This window comes from Trichomycterus rosablanca, chromosome 1 (assembly GCF_030014385.1).
Source record: "Trichomycterus rosablanca isolate fTriRos1 chromosome 1, fTriRos1.hap1, whole genome shotgun sequence".
NCBI lineage: Eukaryota > Metazoa > Chordata > Actinopteri > Siluriformes > Trichomycteridae > Trichomycterus > Trichomycterus rosablanca.
The window spans coordinates 45,337,727-45,357,717 of NC_085988.1; the positions used below are offsets into that span (position 1 = coordinate 45,337,727).

The 19,991-nt window shown below is 39.5% G+C and overlaps 1 protein-coding gene across 2 annotated transcripts in view; it reads right to left on the reverse strand.

The window, feature by feature from the left end:
* eps8l2 (EPS8 signaling adaptor L2) overlaps window positions 1-19,991 on the reverse strand; it is a 59,108-nt gene that overhangs the window by 28,936 nt on the left and 10,181 nt on the right. The window contains exons 2-3 of one of the 2 annotated variants that reach the window (XM_062993443.1): window positions 9,414-9,457; window positions 8,908-8,954 (exon numbers count right to left, since the gene is read on the reverse strand). In XM_062993443.1, coding sequence (XP_062849513.1) covers window positions 8,908-8,954; window positions 9,414-9,439 — 73 coding nt within the window. In that variant the 5' untranslated portion in view covers window positions 9,440-9,457. Of the gene's footprint in view, window positions 1-8,907; window positions 9,032-9,413; window positions 9,458-19,991 lie in introns of those variants that run through there. The other variant, XM_062993435.1, reaches the window with a different exon arrangement.

Consider the following 19,991-nt stretch of genomic DNA (forward strand, 5'->3'; position numbering starts at 1 on the left):
CTAGCTTACCACTGTTAAGATCCAGGTTTGAAGCTTAGAAGTGCTATTGGCTGGCCCAGACTCAGACATGGTTGGGTGACCGATGCTCTGCGACAGATTAGCGCCCTGTCCTGGGTATTCCTGCTTTGCATCCACCACAACTCTGACCAAAATAGTAGATGTAGCCTAACGTTTAACCTAGTGGTTAAGGTACTGGACTAGTAATCGAAAGGTTGCTGGTTCAAGCCCCACCCCTGCCAGGTTGCCACTGTTGGGCCCTTGAGCAAGGCCCTTAACCTTCAATTACTTAAACAATACACTGTCACAATACTGTAAGTTGCTTTGGATAAAAGTGCTGCTACATACTGAAAATGTAAATGAGATGGTTAATGACAATGAAATTGAATAAAATGTGTTTGCTTTATCTTTCTCCACACACAGATGCACTTGAGTAAAGTATATTACAATTAATGTATTAATGTATTAATGATTTTTTTTTTAAACTTGAAAAAACAATTACATGAACTTGGCTGCAACATGAACACAGCTTGTGTCAGAGAAAGCAGAGGTAAAACGTGCAATAGAAAGACTGAGAGTGAGGGTAAACAGCAGCAGCTACTAATACTAAACTAATATTAACTGAGGGATAAACATTGAAACATTTTAGGATAAGGCCGTTGGTGTGACGAGGATCAGTGACAGGCAGTACAGCACTGGGGGTGGAGTGGCCTTGATGAATTGGCATTTTGTCCGGCTTATGTTACTGCATTAAAACATAAAAATTTAATGAAAAAAAACAGGTTCTGTGGAAGAAAAGGGAGGCAGGACTCCCTATATATATAATCCTATACTTATAGTTTTGAAAAAGTATGTCCATGATTAAGACTAGCTGATGATTAGGGCTGGAAGATTTAGGTTACAAAAACCTGTATCTTCTTTATCCCCCTTTATCTCCCAATCTAGTCATTTTCAATTCCTGATTGTGAATATGCTGCCATTTTTGCCAATTCACACTACACGATTTTTGCCCTGAATACCAACAGGTAGTCACTAGATGTGGCAATGTGGAGGAAAATCTGCGTTCACTTGGAACTTGAAAAATCGGCTCTTGATCGCTATGCGTTCAACGACTCAATCCGAGTGGCTCGCAGAGCACTCGCAAACTCAAGAAAAATATCTAGCATGCTTAATATCAGCTTTCTATTATGTGCCAGCGTTGTGTTCCCACACAGAGCCGTATCGCGTACAGGGACCCATGCTAAGCTCCATATGACCACCCACCACTCGCGCAGACACTTGGACCAGTCATAGAGATCACATGACAAATATGCAGACTGCTGACCATATGCCGACCGCTGCGCCACTTGAGCCCTAGTTCCACCATGAATCAACATTGTCTAAATTAAAAAGTACTGGTGTGTGCAACCCTCAACACTGCACCTGATTTGGGAGGCACAAAACTAGTAACTGCCTATACCCCAATGAGATGTACTTCCAGTATCTTTAGGCTCTCTATCCCTATCTCTAGGACATTCAGCTGTGTGTATGTGTGTGTGTGTGTGTGTAAAATGTTTCTAGATTCTTCTAGTCTACCTACAAGCAGCCTTGTTGGCTCCTCCCACTGTCTTAGTGCCAGACTGGTAGAACACTGCAGTTTAAACTACCGTTGTCCTGAAGCGACTGCCTCAGGTGAGGTAATGCTATACATTTCACCGCTATCTCTTTCTCTCCGGAGAATGACGACAGCGTTTTCCTATGCACTGTTTACATTCATCATTTGACAACTGTGACTGACAGAATTTAGCATCATAACATGCTAACGTTCAACAATTTACACCTTTATTTCAGGCTATTTGTAGGTATTATAAAACTGGCAAATATAGCATAGACATAATAAAAACAAGAACTACTCATACAGTCTTATGCTAAAGTTGTAAACCTTGCCACATATTAAAGTATAACATTCAGCAAATACACAATAATTGTGCATTAAATTGTGCATTCCCTGTGGAGAACATGTTCATTTATAACCAAAACAAAACATTTAAGCGGTTGTAATAATACTGTATACTATCTTTTAAACCCTCTTTCTATAATTTAAGCCAAATCCTGCTACATTACCAGTACATCTGTTCTGACAGCTCCTGTTGAGACCTATCAGTTACAGACATAAACTCTACTGAGGTTACCATGCCAACTTTCCACAGGCTGCCAACTGGATACAGGAAATAAACTGCCCATGTGCACAGTACCATCTGCCATACAAAGCCAACCCTCTCCAACAAACCCAAACAGACCAACACAAACACAATATGGCAGGTTCACCACATGATATCCTACCCTTATACAGAGCACAACCTCTCTGATCAAACACTGCTGATACCCACACACACACACACACACACAGTCATGTCAAGAGCTGAGATGAAAAAGAAAATTCAACACAAAATGAAATTTTTAAAATGACCAAATTACCTCACTACAATATTAAGATAAGATAAGATAAGATAACACTTTATTCATCCCGAAGGAAATTGCAGATCCCGAAGGAAGTTGCAGATCCCGAAGGAAATTGCAGATCCCGAAGGAAATTGCAGATCCCGAAGGAAATTGCAGAATATACACTATACACTATAATAGTGCAACAATATACACTATTATATGTCTTTCACCATGACCTTTATTTACATAACTGTAACATCCTCTTTTAATACTAGGTTGAGACATTCTTGGCACTTATAACAGTAAGGAATCTGCATCCAATGATGGTATGGTGACGGTTTTAGGCTTGTTTCTTGTTTCCCGGATTTATATTTGTATCTGAGAGCTCTCATCACCATACACCGCTGATTTTCTCATCAAATCTAAGCAGAACCCCAACAATGCTGCAAAAAGTGCTTTTATAACAATGCCACCACCATTACATTTTTATAGTAGAAGGGAATGTGTTTAACAAAGGTTAATATGTGTTTTTAAATTACAACACATTGCCTAGAATTTATGATCAGCTGATCATTTTTGCCACTTCATTGGGAGTATGTTAAGTGAGACTGCTTATTCAAAAAAAGATCTGCTTTCTTTCAGCAGCAGCTTCATTCTACACTTCTGGGGTTTAATTCTAATGACATTCTGCTTCACAGCATCCATTCTACTTTATTCTTTTTGCTTACTTGCTTGCTGATGACCAGGGCAATGTGATGTATGTTACATTTTTGTTTGTGGTGAAGTTATATTAAAGTGTGGAGTAAATTTAATTGAATAGCTTTATAATAGCTCATTTTCCTTTCTTAAAAGTGTATTTTAACATAATACACCTATCCTTCATATAGTGCTTTAACAGTGGCTTTAATCTGTCAACTTTTCTCAATCACTGACATCCATCTTTCACTCTTTATATCACTGATAGGTCAGATAAGCCTGCATCAATAGTACAGAAGTGATGCCCACGTATTACTTTGCATAAGCAGTGATCAGGTTGAGTACAGTGTAAATATTTGCATAATAGAGCAAAGAGGATAACTGTTGAGACGAGGGAAGATTAAAGTCTGTGATTCTTATATTTCACAGTTAAAACAACATGTCTTTTCATTTAGTCAGATTACAGTGACCACACTGTTTTGAGAGCTATATTAGTTTTTAGATCTTTGTGTGAGAGAGATGCTGTTTGTTTTTTGAAACTAAAGATACCAATATGACTGTAGAGGTGGACTATTTCCTTACATTTTTAAACTTCTGCAATAGTTGGATGTATTAAAAAAATCTTTTGGTTCTGGTAGAATAAACCTGCATATGACCACCAAGCTCTCAGAAAAAAAGACTAAAGAGAAGTAACTACAAACAAAACTGAGGAGGCTATAAAAAGTGCACGATAGCCAACCAATCAACTAGCACAATCTGTCAATAATTTATTTGGACCTTATGATTTTACCAGATCACTGCCTGTGCTGTTCTGAATTCCCTAATGTTTTAACAATGTGCAGCAGGCATTTTGTGTTAAGGGCATTTTTTGGGAATTTACCCAAACCTTAATCCATTAATATAAATGATGTATGGTAAAAATGGAATTAATACATCACATTAAGTTTTCCATTGCTTTGGGATCTAAATTTAAGTTATGCATTTCTGTAAATTTGTCTTTGATTTCATAGGTTTCTTAAAGTTAGCTTTGCCATTAATTCCATCTTTGTGAAGCTTACAGCAAAGAGCTACTTTTTCATCTTGGAAATATTATTCTGGGCTTTTATTCGTGTATTGTTTGTCAGGTGGTTTTCAGCACTTTTCTCATCTAAGCCTATTGTTATGTGAGAAGAAAATGGGTCTATTTTTATAAAACCAGTATGTGAAGACTTTTTTTCATGAAGTTACTTTAACCAGCTATTTGCTCAACACTGCAGACACCGTGTGATTCTGTTCTACAATAAAAACTTTGTTGTTCACTTGTTTGATGTTAATAGTTTGCAGACAGAGCGTTAAGAGCTCTTGTATTAAATACTTGTAGAGGACTCGTATGTCATCGCAGTCTTCGTAAATACATTATTGAAAGTTGAAATTATTTCAACAAGAACAACAATAATATTAATAATACAGTGGTACTTTAAAACTCAACGTCAATTGGTTCTGGAAGTGCCGTTGAGTTTTAAGGTATTTTTTCCCATAAGGATATATGGAAAACCTGTTAATGCATTCTATGGTCCCATGGAACTGCATATATTTTAGGCTAATGTAAAATAATGGGGTTGTTTCTGACACTTATACACTGGAAATAACACAAATATAATATAAAAAACACTAAAATACAATTAAAAACAGCTAAAAATAAACTGTTGCACAAAGCTTAACGTGACTTATTGTACTAAAACGAGCAAGGAATTTCATTAGTGGAGAGCAGTAATAATTAAGAGAAGTTTAGTGTTTCTATGCCATAATTTTATTACATTAAGTCAAATTAAGCTTTTTTTTTAACAATAATCAATTTAAACTCTCTCTAAAAAAAAGCTGATTCTTACAGTTTTCCAGAACCCCGAGCTATAACACAAGTTTCAAAGTGAAACAGTGAAGAAAATCCACAGCTTTCAGAGTGGATTTGACAGTTATTTCACACAAATGCAGATTCGTCTTAAATGCACACTTTGATGACTTTTTACCGCTCAAGCCAAGTGCTGAACAAAGCGACTGTTCATTGTTAATTTGAAATTAAATAAATCAATAAAAAAAGTGAACACATTGAGTTTAAGGGATATGTTGACTTTTATGGTACAAATTTCTTGACGAAGAGTGTTGAGTTTCAAAGACTTTGAGTTAAGGGGACATAGGTTACAAGGTACCACTGTAATAATAACAATAATTATTATTATTATTATTGTGATATTATTTTATTATATAACAATAACTTTGTGGTATGGCCTTGTAATTCTGTGTTAGTGATTATGACTGACTGTTCACAGTCAAGTAAGCTTTACACTGCCACAGACTTAGAGGCTACAGCAAAAAAAATTAGCTTCTGCTTTAAAATCTGCACAATAAACTAAAGTTTGTTGTTAATCACATTTTTGCATGGCTGCCTCTAAAGGCCACAGCAAAGTTTAGAATCGTCACTACAATGATGTATGTGAGTGTATAGGGTAGAGTGTAGTTATAGCCTAGTGGTTAAGGTACTGGACTAGTAAGCAGAAGGTCGCTGGTTCAAACCCCACCACTGCCAGGTTGCCAATGTTGGGCCCTTGAGAAAGGCCCTTAACCCTCAATTGCTTGGACTGTATTCTGTAAGTCGCTTTGGATAAAAGCGTCTGCTAAATGCCAAAAATGTAAATAAAGTGTATTTTACACTCAACACTTTTACAGGAAACCAACATCAAAATGAAACAATTGTTTATATTTACCAAACGGTCAGTGAACACCTTTTCTTTGTACATTCATCAGTTTAGTAAAGGTTCAATGAAATTTACAAATCACAGATTCTTCTTTATACTGCATTTTACAAAATCTTACAACCTTAAAATAAGGTTTGTATTTAGCCTCTAAAAATGACACTTTATGTGTTTATGGCTTAACAGTCAAAAGAATGCAGGTTATTAAACAGAACTTTGTGCTGGGTATTAGTAGAACAAAAAAAACAATTGTTTTTTTGCAGACAATGGTGTCATCATTCACAAACCCACAACTGTACATGATGTACTGTAGGTGTTCACCGTCAAACAGTGAGAAGAAAAAGTTGATTGGTTCTAATACGGTAGGAAAACACGCCTCCCTCTGCATGTTCTCTTTTAAAGACCGTATTATACTCTTTTACACACACACACACACACACACCTATTTCCAGCCACTTACTCATTACAGCCACACCCAGGCTAAAACAGAAAGGGACTGTGTACATTTACACTCGACTTCAAGTAACTGAAAAGCACTGTATAAAGCAGACTTAATAATAATTGTAATTCGTCCACAAGATGCATGTATATTATATATATATATATATATATATATATATATATATATATATATATACAGTATATATATATATATATATATATATATATATATACTGTATATACACCAATCAGCCATAACATTAAAACCACCTCCTTGTTTCTACACTCACTGTCCATTTTATCAGCTCCACTTACCATATAGAAGCACTTTGTCATTCTACAATTACTGACTGTAGTCCATCTGTTTCTCTACATACTTTTTTCATCCTGTTCTTCAATGGTCAGGACCACCACAGAGCAGGTATTATTCAGGTGGTGGATCATTCTCAGCACTGCAGTGACAATGACATGGTGGTGGTGTGTTAGTGTGTGGATAAGACACAGCAGCACTGCTGTAGTTTTTAAATACCGTGTCCACTCACTGTCTATTCTATTAGACACTCCTACCTAGTTGGTCCACCTTGCAGATGTAAAGTCAGAGACGATCGCTCATCTATTGTTGCTGCTTGAGTTGGTCATCTTCTAGACCTTCATCAGTGGTAACAGGATGCTGCCCACGGGGCGCTGTTGGCTGGATATTTTTGGTTGGTGGACTATACTCAGTCCAGCAGTGACAGTGAGGTGTTTAAAAAACTCCATCAGCACTGCTGTGTCTTATCCACTCATACCAGCACAACACACACTAACACACCACCACCATGTAAGTGTCACTGCAGTGCTGAGAATGATCCACCACCCAGATGATACCTGCTCTGTAGTGGTCTTAGGAGAGTCCTGACCTTTGAAGAATAGCATAAAAGGGGGCTAACAAAGCATGCAGAGAAACAGATAGACTACAGTCAGTAATTGTAGAACTACAAAGTACTTCTATATGGTACAAAAGAGGCAGGCTTACTTGAATCCTGAGCCAATAATTATTCAGTTAACTATGAGGTATGCTGCTAGGCAGAAAGATTCCTGCTGCTGTGGGCAAACATGGCTTAAATCTATACACATTTGTAGAGCCACTTTTTAAGTGGCAGACTTTCTTTAGTATGAGAAAAAAACATTTGGCTTTGGGGATGTGCTCAGTGAAATTAAGCTTTTAGTTTTCCTGCCTTGTAGTGCATAGATCTGTCTACCATCTACCATAGATCTACCATAACTGGAAGTAAAAACAAGCACCACCACTAAGTGTAACTATGAACTGTTGGTATATCATAGCTTGCAGTATTGATACACAAAAGCCACTGCATTATTAAAAAAGAAACAGTACTCCAGCTAGGTAGGGTATACTGGTTCAAAAAACATTCAACATTGAGAATTTCAAAGTGTATTACTTTTACTTTTTACTTTCCTGTTCCTCCCCAATAACAGCTACATTGTGAAATGTATGGTTATTTCCTGCCATGGTAATTTGATTAGCAAATGTCCATTGTTAGGGTTTGAATAAATCTCAGCGTAAGCTCTGTACATCTGATAAACTTTGCATAGATGTGTTAAGACCTATGAGGCCCAAGTTTAATGCAATAAGTATCACCCTTGTGATAACATTATTACCCCTTAATTTTATATTTGGTTTCACCACCTTTGGATTTTCTTTAACACCCACTTATAAAGGTCCTAATGAAGCAAAGCACCCCAAATTATCACAATACCAACACTATGTTTGAATGTTGGTGTAATGTTCTTACTATAAAGAGACTCATTTGATTTTTCCCCTCAAGGGTGAAAGAAGTGGCTTCCTCCTTGCTACCCTTGCATGAATCTTAAGTCTCTTTCATATTAGAGGAATTAGGCTACATTAAACACAGCTAAGAGTAGAGGCATTTGTAGTACTTTAAATAGTTAGTATCTGTTAAGACTTCCTGAAAAATTTATCAATGCAGACTTCTGGGCACTTTTACCACTAGTCATGAGTGCCTATATTTGGAGATGAAGGCTTTTACTGTGTTTTAGTAGTTAGGTAAAGTAAAATTGCTGTTGCTCTTTCCAGACTGATATATTCCAACAATCTTATCTGAAGAATTTCCGTGCAAGACGAGTACTTGATTTTTAACGAAAAGGCTTAAGATGAGTGATATTTTTATTTGACACTGCCGACTGCTAGTTGAATACCACCACTTTTGGCTTACCAATTAAACTTGGTGAGTTTTTTTTCCCACATGAATGCTTTGTCTCTTCCTTAAATATATTAAATAATTTTTTTACAAAATGGGTTGTGTTTCTATTCAGTTTCCCATTGTGTATTATTATGTTTTATTTAAACTGAAATCGATTAGTAAGACAAATGTGTAATAATGAGCAACTAGAAAGGAAGCAATTACTTTTTCACACCACTGTAGAAGTACAGTCAGCTGATGCAGAAGACACAATGTATATACAAATGAACATACACACAGTGCATATGCCAACAAGTGTACTCATGTTTGTGCTTTTTAATATCAATTAAATAAATGAATACATTAATCAATTAATTTTACAAAGCCCACTTAGACAGAGATTCAGATAGATTGCTTACCGAATAAAGCTTTGGCGCTGATCTTGCTATCAGATCTGGCCACCCCACTGCAAAAAGAAGAAGAGGATGAGAAAAGATGATTTCTGCTCGTCATTACCTTGGTTGTTTTATCAAATTCTACACACTCTACCAGACCACCTTTCTCCAGTTCTAAACTGTAACTAGTTAATAAAGTAGGGTTTGTGACAGACGTGTTTGTCCTGTTCCTGTACTGGACACGACTGGCTAAGATTATCTACAGGTTCTCTGGGCATATAGTGAGGGAGGGTGAGAGAGGGTAAGAGAGAGTGGGAGCAAGAGAGACAGAAAAAAAGAGAGAGACAAAGTAAATAGTCTCTAACAGAGCTGCTCTGTCCAGTGGAACCTTGACACACATGCACACACACACACACACTTTCTTTAACACATGTCCACACACACATTTACACAATTCACGCAAATATTCAAGGCTATCAGAGATCGCTTAGTCAGTCGTTTTTGCATGTGTGAAAGTAGTCCATACTCACTTGGTCTGCTGTGCTGGGTGCTCCATGAGGTTCACGTCATCCACCTAGGAAAGACAGGAGAAGAAACAGCACATGAGAGAAGCAGAAAAGAGTTTTGTTAAATATCAGGTTAAATTATCAACCAATCATGTAGATATTAGACAAACAATCATTTTCTTTACATTATTATGGGGACTGCTGTGGGCGCTTGGGTATTGCAGCAGTTAAGTATGCTAGTGTACTACTTCGGAGATACGGGGTTCAAATCTCAGTGGTGCTATCGGGCAGTGAGCTGTGGTGAGTACCCATCAACAGTGGTTCGAGAGAGGAACAAGCCACAAACCGCAGCCAAGACTCACTGATGCCAGAGAACATGAGGGCTATGGTGTCTGGTATGGACTAACAGTAGGGCTACTGTGGGTCAACTTGCATATAATTTTAATACTGGTAATGACGTAATTTTTTCTCAGCACACAGTGCGTCAAACCCTTCTCTGTAAGGGGCTACCTATGATGGGCACAAAGATATTAGAACTGGATATTGAAGTTAATGATGAAAAATGACTGGCTAGGCACATGAGCTTTGTTTACCCCTGGTAGAGATGGCACCAGGATGAACTATAGGATGATCCACCTGACAACAAACAGGAGTTGGTATTGCAGGACCTTTTTTTTGTAACGCCCCAGAACCAGATACCACAGAAATCATTTTTGACTTTGTGAAGTCCATGTTTTGACAGCCTATTAAGTGGATTCTGCTAATGTTTTGGCTTACTGGCATATGTTAGGTGTGTTAATGACATTTAACCAATAACCAACACCGAAGTCATTATTCGGTTAAAGCTTTCGGTCATGATGGCCATTTTACTCTCTTTCTATCAGCTGTTGCTTGATTTCATTTGAGAGTGGGACTACCAGTCTGTACAAAATCAGAATGACAATTTGTAACATACCCACAATCAGTGCAAATAAACCAGTTAGGTTTACAGATGCAATCAGATATTCTAACACAAACTGGAAAAATCTTTTAATGTATTTACATTATTCAAATCATTCATTCATTTATTGTCTGTTTTACCACCAAAATTATTGGGCTAAAGGCTGGAAACACCCTGGACAAGTTGCCAGTCCATAACAGGGCAAACACACACAAATAAAACATTATAGTTAATGGTTAACTGTCTACTCATGAAGGCCAGTTATCTGTACAAAAATGTCATCCAAAAAATGGATTCAGAAAGTGGCAGACACCTTAAGGGTTTCCTGCTTTCATTTCCTGAACAAACTCAAGGGCACAGCTATAAAATAATACTAGCTCACTACCTTTGGTATACAGGGTTCAAATCCCCAGCGGTGCTATCATCCGGTCGGGCATTACAAACATAACTTTCTGAGAGTGTTATGGCCAAGGCCCCACAATGAACTGGCATCCTGTGTGTTGGTACATTGCGTCCAGTGATTCTGGGGAAGCTGGACCAACATGACCAACCAGTATAAAGTCATAATACTGAGGAAACCAGACCCACCATGACTCTGATCAGTATAAAGTGGTGGTAAAACATAAAAGTATATAACTAATGTAATGACATTTTATTTTATTTGTCCTTAAAAACACTATAGATACATGCCTTCAAATCTAAGTAACAATCACAACTACAGTATGTAACAGTCACATACATAGTGTTGTTAATAATTTGAGCTGTTTTAGAAAGCGTTGTGTGTGTGCTGTATTGTAAAACTAATACAAAATTATCTAGGTCCAACAAGACACAGGTCTATAAATAAGCTTTCAGCAGGCCAAGCTTTTGACAGGAACAACGTCGAGTTAAAGGTTTTTGTATTTAAAGAAACTTTAACAATCACTTGTTAAAACGTTTAAGTTCCGCATTTGGTTTATGTCTTCACTGTTGGTGGAAAAGGTCCCTGGACTCATGTAGGATATGCTCTGGCTCTGTGTCTGAGCATGTGCAACAATCAAAATAGTACACCTTCTTATTCATGTACATAATCAGTTAGGGAACCCTGCCTGATACAGCAGTGTAAGGAGAATCTGTACTGCTGTCTGCTGCTATTAGTGTGTGTTGTTAATTCATGAGTATTAGCTTTAAAAAGATCTGGTGCCAGAATTTTAATGCTCCACGTGAACTACTTACATCTTAACATACAATCCCAATTCAGTAGCTTTTTGCACAAAAGGGTTTTTAGTTTAAAGTTTTACCTTTGCTACCTTTGTACAACTTTGCTGATTTTGTTAAATATACCAGTGGCGTAACTAGGAGCTCATGGGCCCCAGTGCAAAAAAAAATGTTGGGCCCCCTCAACAATTTATATATATATACAGTGTATCACAAAAGTGAGTACACCCCTCACATTTCTGCAGATATTTAAGTATATCTTTTCATGGGACAACACTGACAAAATGACACTTTGACACAATGAAAAGTAGTCTGTGTGCAGCTTATATAACAGTGTAAATTTATTCTTCCCTCAAAATAACTCAATATACAGCCATTAATGTCTAAACCAAAAGTGAGTACACCCCTAAGAGACTACACCCCTAAATGTCCAAATTGAGCACTGCTTGTCATTTTCCCTCCAAAATGTCATGTGATTTGTTAGTGTTACTAGGTCTCAGGTGTGCATAGGGAGCAGGTGTGTTCAATTTAGTAGTACAGCTCTCACACTCTCTCATACTGGTCACTGAAAGTTCCAACATGGCACCTCATGGCAAAGAACTCTCTGAGGATCTTAAAAGACGAATTGTTGCGCTACATGAAGATGGCCAAGGCTACAAGAAGATTGCCAACACCCTGAAACTGAGCTGCAGCACAGTGGCCAAGATCATCCAGCGTTTTAAAAGAGCAGGGTCCACTCAGAACAGACCTCGCGTTGGTCGTCCAAAGAAGCTGAGTGCACGTGCTCAGCGTCACATCCAACTGCTGTCTTTGAAAGATAGGCGCAGGAGTGCTGTCAGCATTGCTGCAGAGATTGAAAAGGTGGGGGGTCAGCCTGTCAGTGCTCAGACCATACGCCGCACACTACATCAAATTGGTCTGCATGGCTGTCACCCCAGAAGGAAGCCTCTTCTGAAGTCTCTACACAAGAAAGCCCGCAAACAGTTTGCTGAAGACATGTCAACAAAGGACATGGATTACTGGAACCATGTCCTATGGTCTGATGAGACCAAGATTAATTTGTTTGGTTCAGATGGTCTCAAGCATGTGTGGCGGCAATCAGGTGAGGAGTACAAAGATAAGTGTGTCATGCCTACAGTCAAGCATGGTGGTGGGAATGCCATGGTCTGGGGCTGCATGAGTGCAGCAGGTGTTGGGGAGTTACATTTCATTGAGGGACACATGAACTCCAATATGTACTGTGAAATACTGAAGCAGAGCATGATCCCCTCCCTCCGGAAACTGGGTCGCAGGGCAGTGTTCCAGCATGATTATGACCCCAAACACACCTCTAAGACGACCACTGCTTTATTGAAGAGGCTGAGGGTAAAGGTGATGGACTGGCCAAGCATGTCTCCAGACCTAAACCCAATAGAACATGTTTGGGGCATCCTCAAGCGGAAGGTGGAGGAGCGCAAAGTCTCGAATATCCGCCAGCTCCGTGATGTCGTCATGGAGGAGTGGAAAAGCATTCCAGTGGCAACCTGTGAAGCTCTGGTAAACTCCATGCCCAGGAGAGTTAAGGCAGTTCTGGGAAATAATTGTGGCCACACAAAATATTGACACTTCAGGAACTTTCACTAAGGGGTGTACTCACTTTTGTTGCCGGTGGTTTAGACATTAATGGCTGTATATTGAGTTATTTTGAGGGAAGAATAAATTTACACTGTTATATAAGCTGCACACAGACTACTTTTCATTGTGTCAAAGTGTCATTTTGTCAGTGTTGTCCCATGAAAAGATATACTTAAATATCTGCAGAAATGTGAGGGGTGTACTCACTTTTGTGATACACTGTATATACAGGGGTTGGACAAAATAACTGAAACACCTGGTTTTAGACCACAATAATTTATTAGTATGGTGTATAGGGCCTGCTTTTGCGGCCAATACAGCGTAAATTCGTCTTGGAAATGACATATACAAGTCCTGCACAGTGGTCAGAGGGATTTTAAGCCATTCTTCTTGCAGGATAGTGGCCAGGTCACTACGTGATGCTGGTGGAGGAAAACGTTTCCTGACTCGCTTCTCCAAAACACCCCAAAGTGGCTCAATAATATTTAGATCTGGTGACTGTGCAGGCCATGGGAGATGTTCAACTTCACTTTCATGTTCATCAAACCAATCTTTCACCAGTCTTGCTGTGTGTATTGGTGCATTGTCATCCTGATACACGGCACCGCCATTGGATGCACATGGTCCTCCAGAATGGTTCGGTAGTCCTTGGCAGTGACGCGCCCATCTAGCACAAGTATTGGGCCAAGAGAATGCCATGATATGGCAGCCCAAACCATCACTGATCCACCCCCATGCTTCACTCTGGGCATGCAACAGTCTGGGTGGTACGCTTCTTTGGGCTTCTCCACACCGTAACTCTCCCGGATGTGGGGAAAACAGTAAAGGTGGACTCATCAGAGAACAATACATGTTTCACATTGTCCACAGCCCAAGATTTGCGCTCCTTGCACCATTGAAACCGACGTTTGGCATTGGCACGAGTGACCAAAGGTTTGGCTATAGCAGCCCGGCCGTGTATATTGACCCTGTGGAGCTCCCGACGGACAGTTCTGGTGGAAACAGGAGAGTTGAGGTGCACATTTAATTCTGCCGTGATTTGGGCAGCCGTGGTTTTATGTTTTTTGGATACAATCCGGGTTAGCACCCGAACATCCCTTTCAGACAGCTTCCTCTTGCGTCCACAGTTAATCCTGTTGGATGTGGTTTGTCCTTCTTGGTGGTATGCTGACATTACCCTGGATACCGTGGCTCTTGATACATCACAAAGACTTGCTGTCTTGGTCACAGATGCGCCAGCAAGACGTGCACCAACAATTTGTCCTCTTTTAAACTCTGGTATGTCACCCATAATGTTGTGTGCATTGCAATATTTTGAGCAAAACTGTGCTCTTACCCTGCTAATTGAACCTTCACATTCTGCTCTTACTGGTGCAATGTGCAATTAATGAAGATTGGCCACCAGACTGGTCAAATTTAGCCATGAAACCTACCACACTAAAATGACAGGTGTTTCAGTTATTTTGTCCAACCCCTGTATATATACAGTGTATCACAAAAGTGAGTACACCCCTCACATTTCTGCAAATATTTCATTATATCTTTTCATGGGACAACACTATAGACATGAAACTTGGATATAACTTAGAGTAGTCCGTGTACAGCTTGTATAGCAGTGTAGATTTACTGTCTTCTGAAAATAACTCAACACACAGCCATTAATGTCTTAATAGCTGGCAACATAAGTGAGTACACCCCACAGTGAACATGTCCAAATTGTGCCCAAATGTGTCGTTGTCCCTCCCTGGTGTCATGTGTCAAGGTCCCAGGTGTAAATGGGGAGCAGGGCTGTTAAATTTGGTGTTTTGGGTACAATTCTCTCATACTGGCCACTGGATATTCAACATGGCACCTCATGGCAAAGAACTCTCTGAGGATGTGAGAAATAGAATTGTTGCTCTCCACAAAGATGGCCTGGGCAATAAGGAGATTGCTAACACCCTGAAACTGAGCTACAGCATGGTGGCCAAGGTCATACAGCGGTTTTCCAGGACAGGTTCCACTCGGAACAGGCTTCGCCAGGGTCGACCAAAGAAGTTGAGTCCATGTGTTCGGCGTCATATCCAGAGGTTGGCTTTAAAAAATAGACACATGAGTGCTGCCAGCATTGCTGCAGAGGTTGAAGACGTGGGAGGTCAGCCTGTCAGTGCTCAGACCATACGCCGCACACTGCATCAACTCGGTCTGCATGGTCGTCATCCCAGAAGGAAGCTGACGCACAAGAAAGCCAGCAAACAGTTTGCTGAAGACAAGCAGTCCAAGAACATGGATTACTGGAATGCCCTGTGGTCTGACGAGACCAAGATAAACTTGTTTGGCTCAGATGGTGTCCAGCATGTGTGGCGGCGCCCTGGTGAGAAGTACCAAGACAACTGTATCTTGCCTACAGTCAAGCATGGTGGTGGTAGCATCATGGTCTTGGGCTGCATGAGTGTTGCTGGCACTGGGGAGCTGCAGTTCATTGAGGGAAACATTAATTCCAACATGTACTGTGACATTCTGAAACAGAGCATGATCCCCTCCCTTCGAAAACTGGGCCTCATGGCAGTTTTCCAACAGGATAACGACCCCAAACACAACCTCCAAGATGACAACTGTCTTGCTGAGGAAGCTGAAGGTAAAGGTGATGGACTAAACCCAATTGAGCACCTGTGGCGCATCCTCAAGTGGAAGGTGGAGGAGTTCAAGGTGTCTAACATCCACCAGCTCCGTGATGTCATCATGGAGGAGTGGAAGAGGATTCCAGTAGCAACCTGTGCAGCTCTGGTGAATTCCATGCCCAGGAGGGTTAAGGCAGTGCTGGATAATAATGGTGGTCACACAAAATATTGGCACTTTGGGCACAATTTGGACATGTTCACTGTGGGGTGTACTCACTTATGTTGACAGCCATTTAGACATTAATGGCTGTGTGTTGAGTTATTTTCAGAAGACAGTAAATCTACACTGCTATACAAGTTGTACACTGACTACTCTAAGTTATATCCAAGTTTTATTTCTATAGTGTTGTCCCATGAAAAGATATAATAAAATATTTGCAGAAATGTGAGGGGTGTACTCACTTTTGTGATACACTGTATATAAATGCTGATAGCTGATCACTGATCAGTATTAATTACTTAGAAGTTCATGTGGCGTGCCTTGCGCTCAGCAAAATCATGATACGAAAATATTGTAATTTATTACAATATATTATAAAAATTATAATAATTATAAATTATGAATTATAAAAATGTCTATATATCAAGACAAGGTGTCTGAGATTGAATCTAAGCTGTGCTATCATACACAGGTATGTTTGGCTAGCCTGTATGGGAGGAAAAAGGCAGAAATTTAATTGCTGCAGTACAATAGTGGCCTTTGTTGTTTGGTTGAGGCACCTGAACCAGCAATGGATCATCTAGAGAGCTTAGCATGAGAGCTTAGATTGTGATGCAGCTCTCTCTGAGACTCCACTGTTGGAAGGTGATAAGATGTCAGACGGGTTACGTTATGGTTTCTGCCCTGCTTGGCCCAATAAACTTATAAATTAACTTGATTTGTGAGTGTTCCTTGGACAAAGAAGTAGGTGTTTCAAATATTTAGTCAATCTCAGTGGTGCTAATAATAGTATTATTTACATTATTTAAATTATAATGCGAAAAATAGTCTAAAAAATAATAATCTGATCAGAAAGAATGTCTTGTTAAATGTCCAGTCATTTTAAACTACAATGTGGACCTTTGAGTTAAAAGTAAGTTTGTTTTAAATGGAATAAGGAAGAAGCAGTAACCAGAGAAAACATAGATTACACCATCATGGCCCAATTAAGTTGCAGAATTGCATTCATTGTAATAAAATGTTTGGTGGTAAGCTATTTTGCAATGCCATCTTGAGGTGTAACCTGAAGGCAAAATTGCATGCAAGTTCAAATTTGTTTGTTCGGACCTACGAATTAGAATTTGTAAAAGCACAACAGCTCTGCCGTTTTGACGTCTCAGTGGGCAGTGCTTCAGGTTAACACAGTAGATTTACAATAACCAAAATGCAGTTCACCAGTTCAGATGTAAGACAACATTACCCAACCAGACCTCAAATTATTCAATTAAAATGTCGCTATCGGTTAGGAAGCTTTTGGATGAATCATTTCTTTTCATTTTTATTTTCATCAGTCATTTTATCAAAGCAGGTCTGGTTTAACCAAGAAACACTGGGCTTAAAGCAAGAATACCTTGGACAGGATGTCAATCTATCACCCTTTGCCCAGCGTTTCCTTTTTTTTTTGTTTATGCATTTTCTCCCTTTTAAAACGTCAATTGCCCGATTGCGTCATGCTTCCTCTCCACCAATGCCGATCCCCGCTGTGATTGAGGAGAATGAAGCTAACCCACGCCCCCTCCGACACGTGGGCAGCAGCCGTATGCATTATGTCACCTACACTTTGACTAGTGCAATGCGGATCAGCACTGTGTACGGAGAGACACACCCTGATCCGCACTCTTTCCCCGTCTCTGTGCAGGCGCCATCAATCAGCCAGCGGAGGTCAAAATTGCATTAGGTATGAGAGAGTCCCTATCCGGCTATAATATCCCACCCCTATCTTAACAACAAGCCAATCGTTGTTCATGTGGCCGCTCAGCCCAACCGACTCAATACGATGTGTTCGAGATCCCAGCTCTGATGTTCCAGCGTGTGTTTTTACCGCTGTGCCACCTAAACGGGCCCGAGCCCAGCGTTTCTGAGGTTTTAGGTTGCAGTGGTAGACTGGGTTAAATGACAATGATTTTTTGAATTAAGTACTCCTGCGCCCCATGTGTCTGTGTTTATCATGATAGCATAACAATTTCTCAAACAATGCTGCCCTGGTTTTCGCCCTTGGCTTTGTGTACCGGGACTTCTCTGACTCCCTAAATCTTTTCATGATATTATGAACTATTGATGATGAAAGACCTACATTATTCTCACTCTAAGAAAAACTGTCTTTAAACTGACTGATAATTCTTACACGAAGCTTGGCACAAAGTGGTGAATCATGACCCATGCTAGTTTGCAAAGACTAAGCCTTTGACTAAACCTTTTGATGACCTGTTCCCAATTAACTGCAAATAATAGAACATTACTTGTATAACCTTAGTCTTACTTTGCTGCTAAATGTTTGTGTAATTAATCTCTGGTTTTGGCAGCCCCGCCCAGATGAGCGCTCTGCTATTTTTGACCAAACTCTGAGAAACATGTTTATGCACAACACTTTCTTTCAATGCAGCCTCATTTAGATTTTTCCCATCTTAAGTAATTTTTTCCTGCACAACTCCACCTTTTCTGTTTTCCATTCCTGATCGGCTGTCTAGTATTATGAAAACAAGCATACTCCTTGTATGAGAGAGAGAGTGAATGTTGAATAAATGATAGAACCAGTCATGCTCTTAGCTTGTGCACAGTAAGTGACTGTCATTCTTCTTTAAATAACAGACTCATACAAGTTAATAGTTAATAGTGCTGCACCTTTGGTTATCAAATCATAAAATTGTAGGCTTTAAAAAGTACAACTATAAAACAGCTGACCTTGTAAAAACTTGTGGTCAGAATTGTTATATAAAGGGAAACTGAAGTCAGTTCTCGGAACTGCATAGGATTTTACCTTTTGGTTTACATGTACCAGACAATTGCAATAAAAAATTCTGCAGGGTAGTTTAATACAAATGTAATATGTTTCAACAAGAACCCTGTGCCATGATGGAATTACATTCTTGAAAAAACATTGTTGAGTTATATCAGTATGAGAGGGGTCTCAAAGCCATGTGGGCAACACGGTGGCTAAGTGGGTAGACCTGTCGACTCACAGCAAGAAGGCCCTGGGTTCAATCCCCAGTTGGGGCGGTCTGGGTCCTTTTCTGTGCAGAGTTTGCATGTTCTCCCCATGTCTGCATGGGTTTCCTCCGGGAGCTCCGGTTTCCTCCCACAGTCCAAAGACGTTCAAGTGGGGTGAATTGGAGATACAAAATTATCCTGGACTGTGTTCGATATAACCTTGTGAACTGATGAACCTTGTGTAATGAGTAACTACCGTTACTGTCATGAATGTAACCAAAGTGTAAAACATGACATTAAAATCCCAATAAACAAACAAACAAACCTATTATTGGTTTAAAAGCCTTAATGTGAGTTGAAACAAATGTCAAACTAATTTAAAACAAAGTACTTAAGTACACTGTTAACAGTACTGCCTGAGTTCCAGGGCTGGGCTTACAAACACAGAATGGTGTTATGTCAACCAAGCCATTAGGAGAACACATATCAGTGCACCAAGCCCTTAGTGCCGATACCAAGCCCAGATAAACAGACTCGCATCAGGAAGGGCATTCTGCGTAAAAACTGTTCCAAATCAAACAAGAGAAGGAACGATCCACTGTGGCGACCCCTAGCAGGGCCTGCAAAAAAAATTATTCATTCAATCTGCCAGGATACAGTGGAAAATAATACTAATGAAAAATATAAATGTAATTAAAATTATTTAAAATAAAAGAGCTAGTTCAGTATATCTGGCATGACCTGTAGAGTAGCAGGTTAAAGCAATGTAATAAGACTGCTGAAACAGAGCTGCCATTTAATTACCTGTCACTGTGTTAGCAATGAACATAACAGAAATGCAACCATGCAAACTCTGCATGGTGTAAGCAATACACTGCATTTTTCTTTTTGACTTAGTCGCCATGTTAAGAAAAAGGTTAAAACCTTTGCACTGCAAGTCTGGACAGGCCTGTAATTAGCCTATATAACCAAATGTTGAGAGTTCAAGTGTTTTTTGCGAATTCATTGAAAACAGTTAAGAAATTCAAGAAATGCTTTCACCAGTGCCTGAGATTCTGAACTCC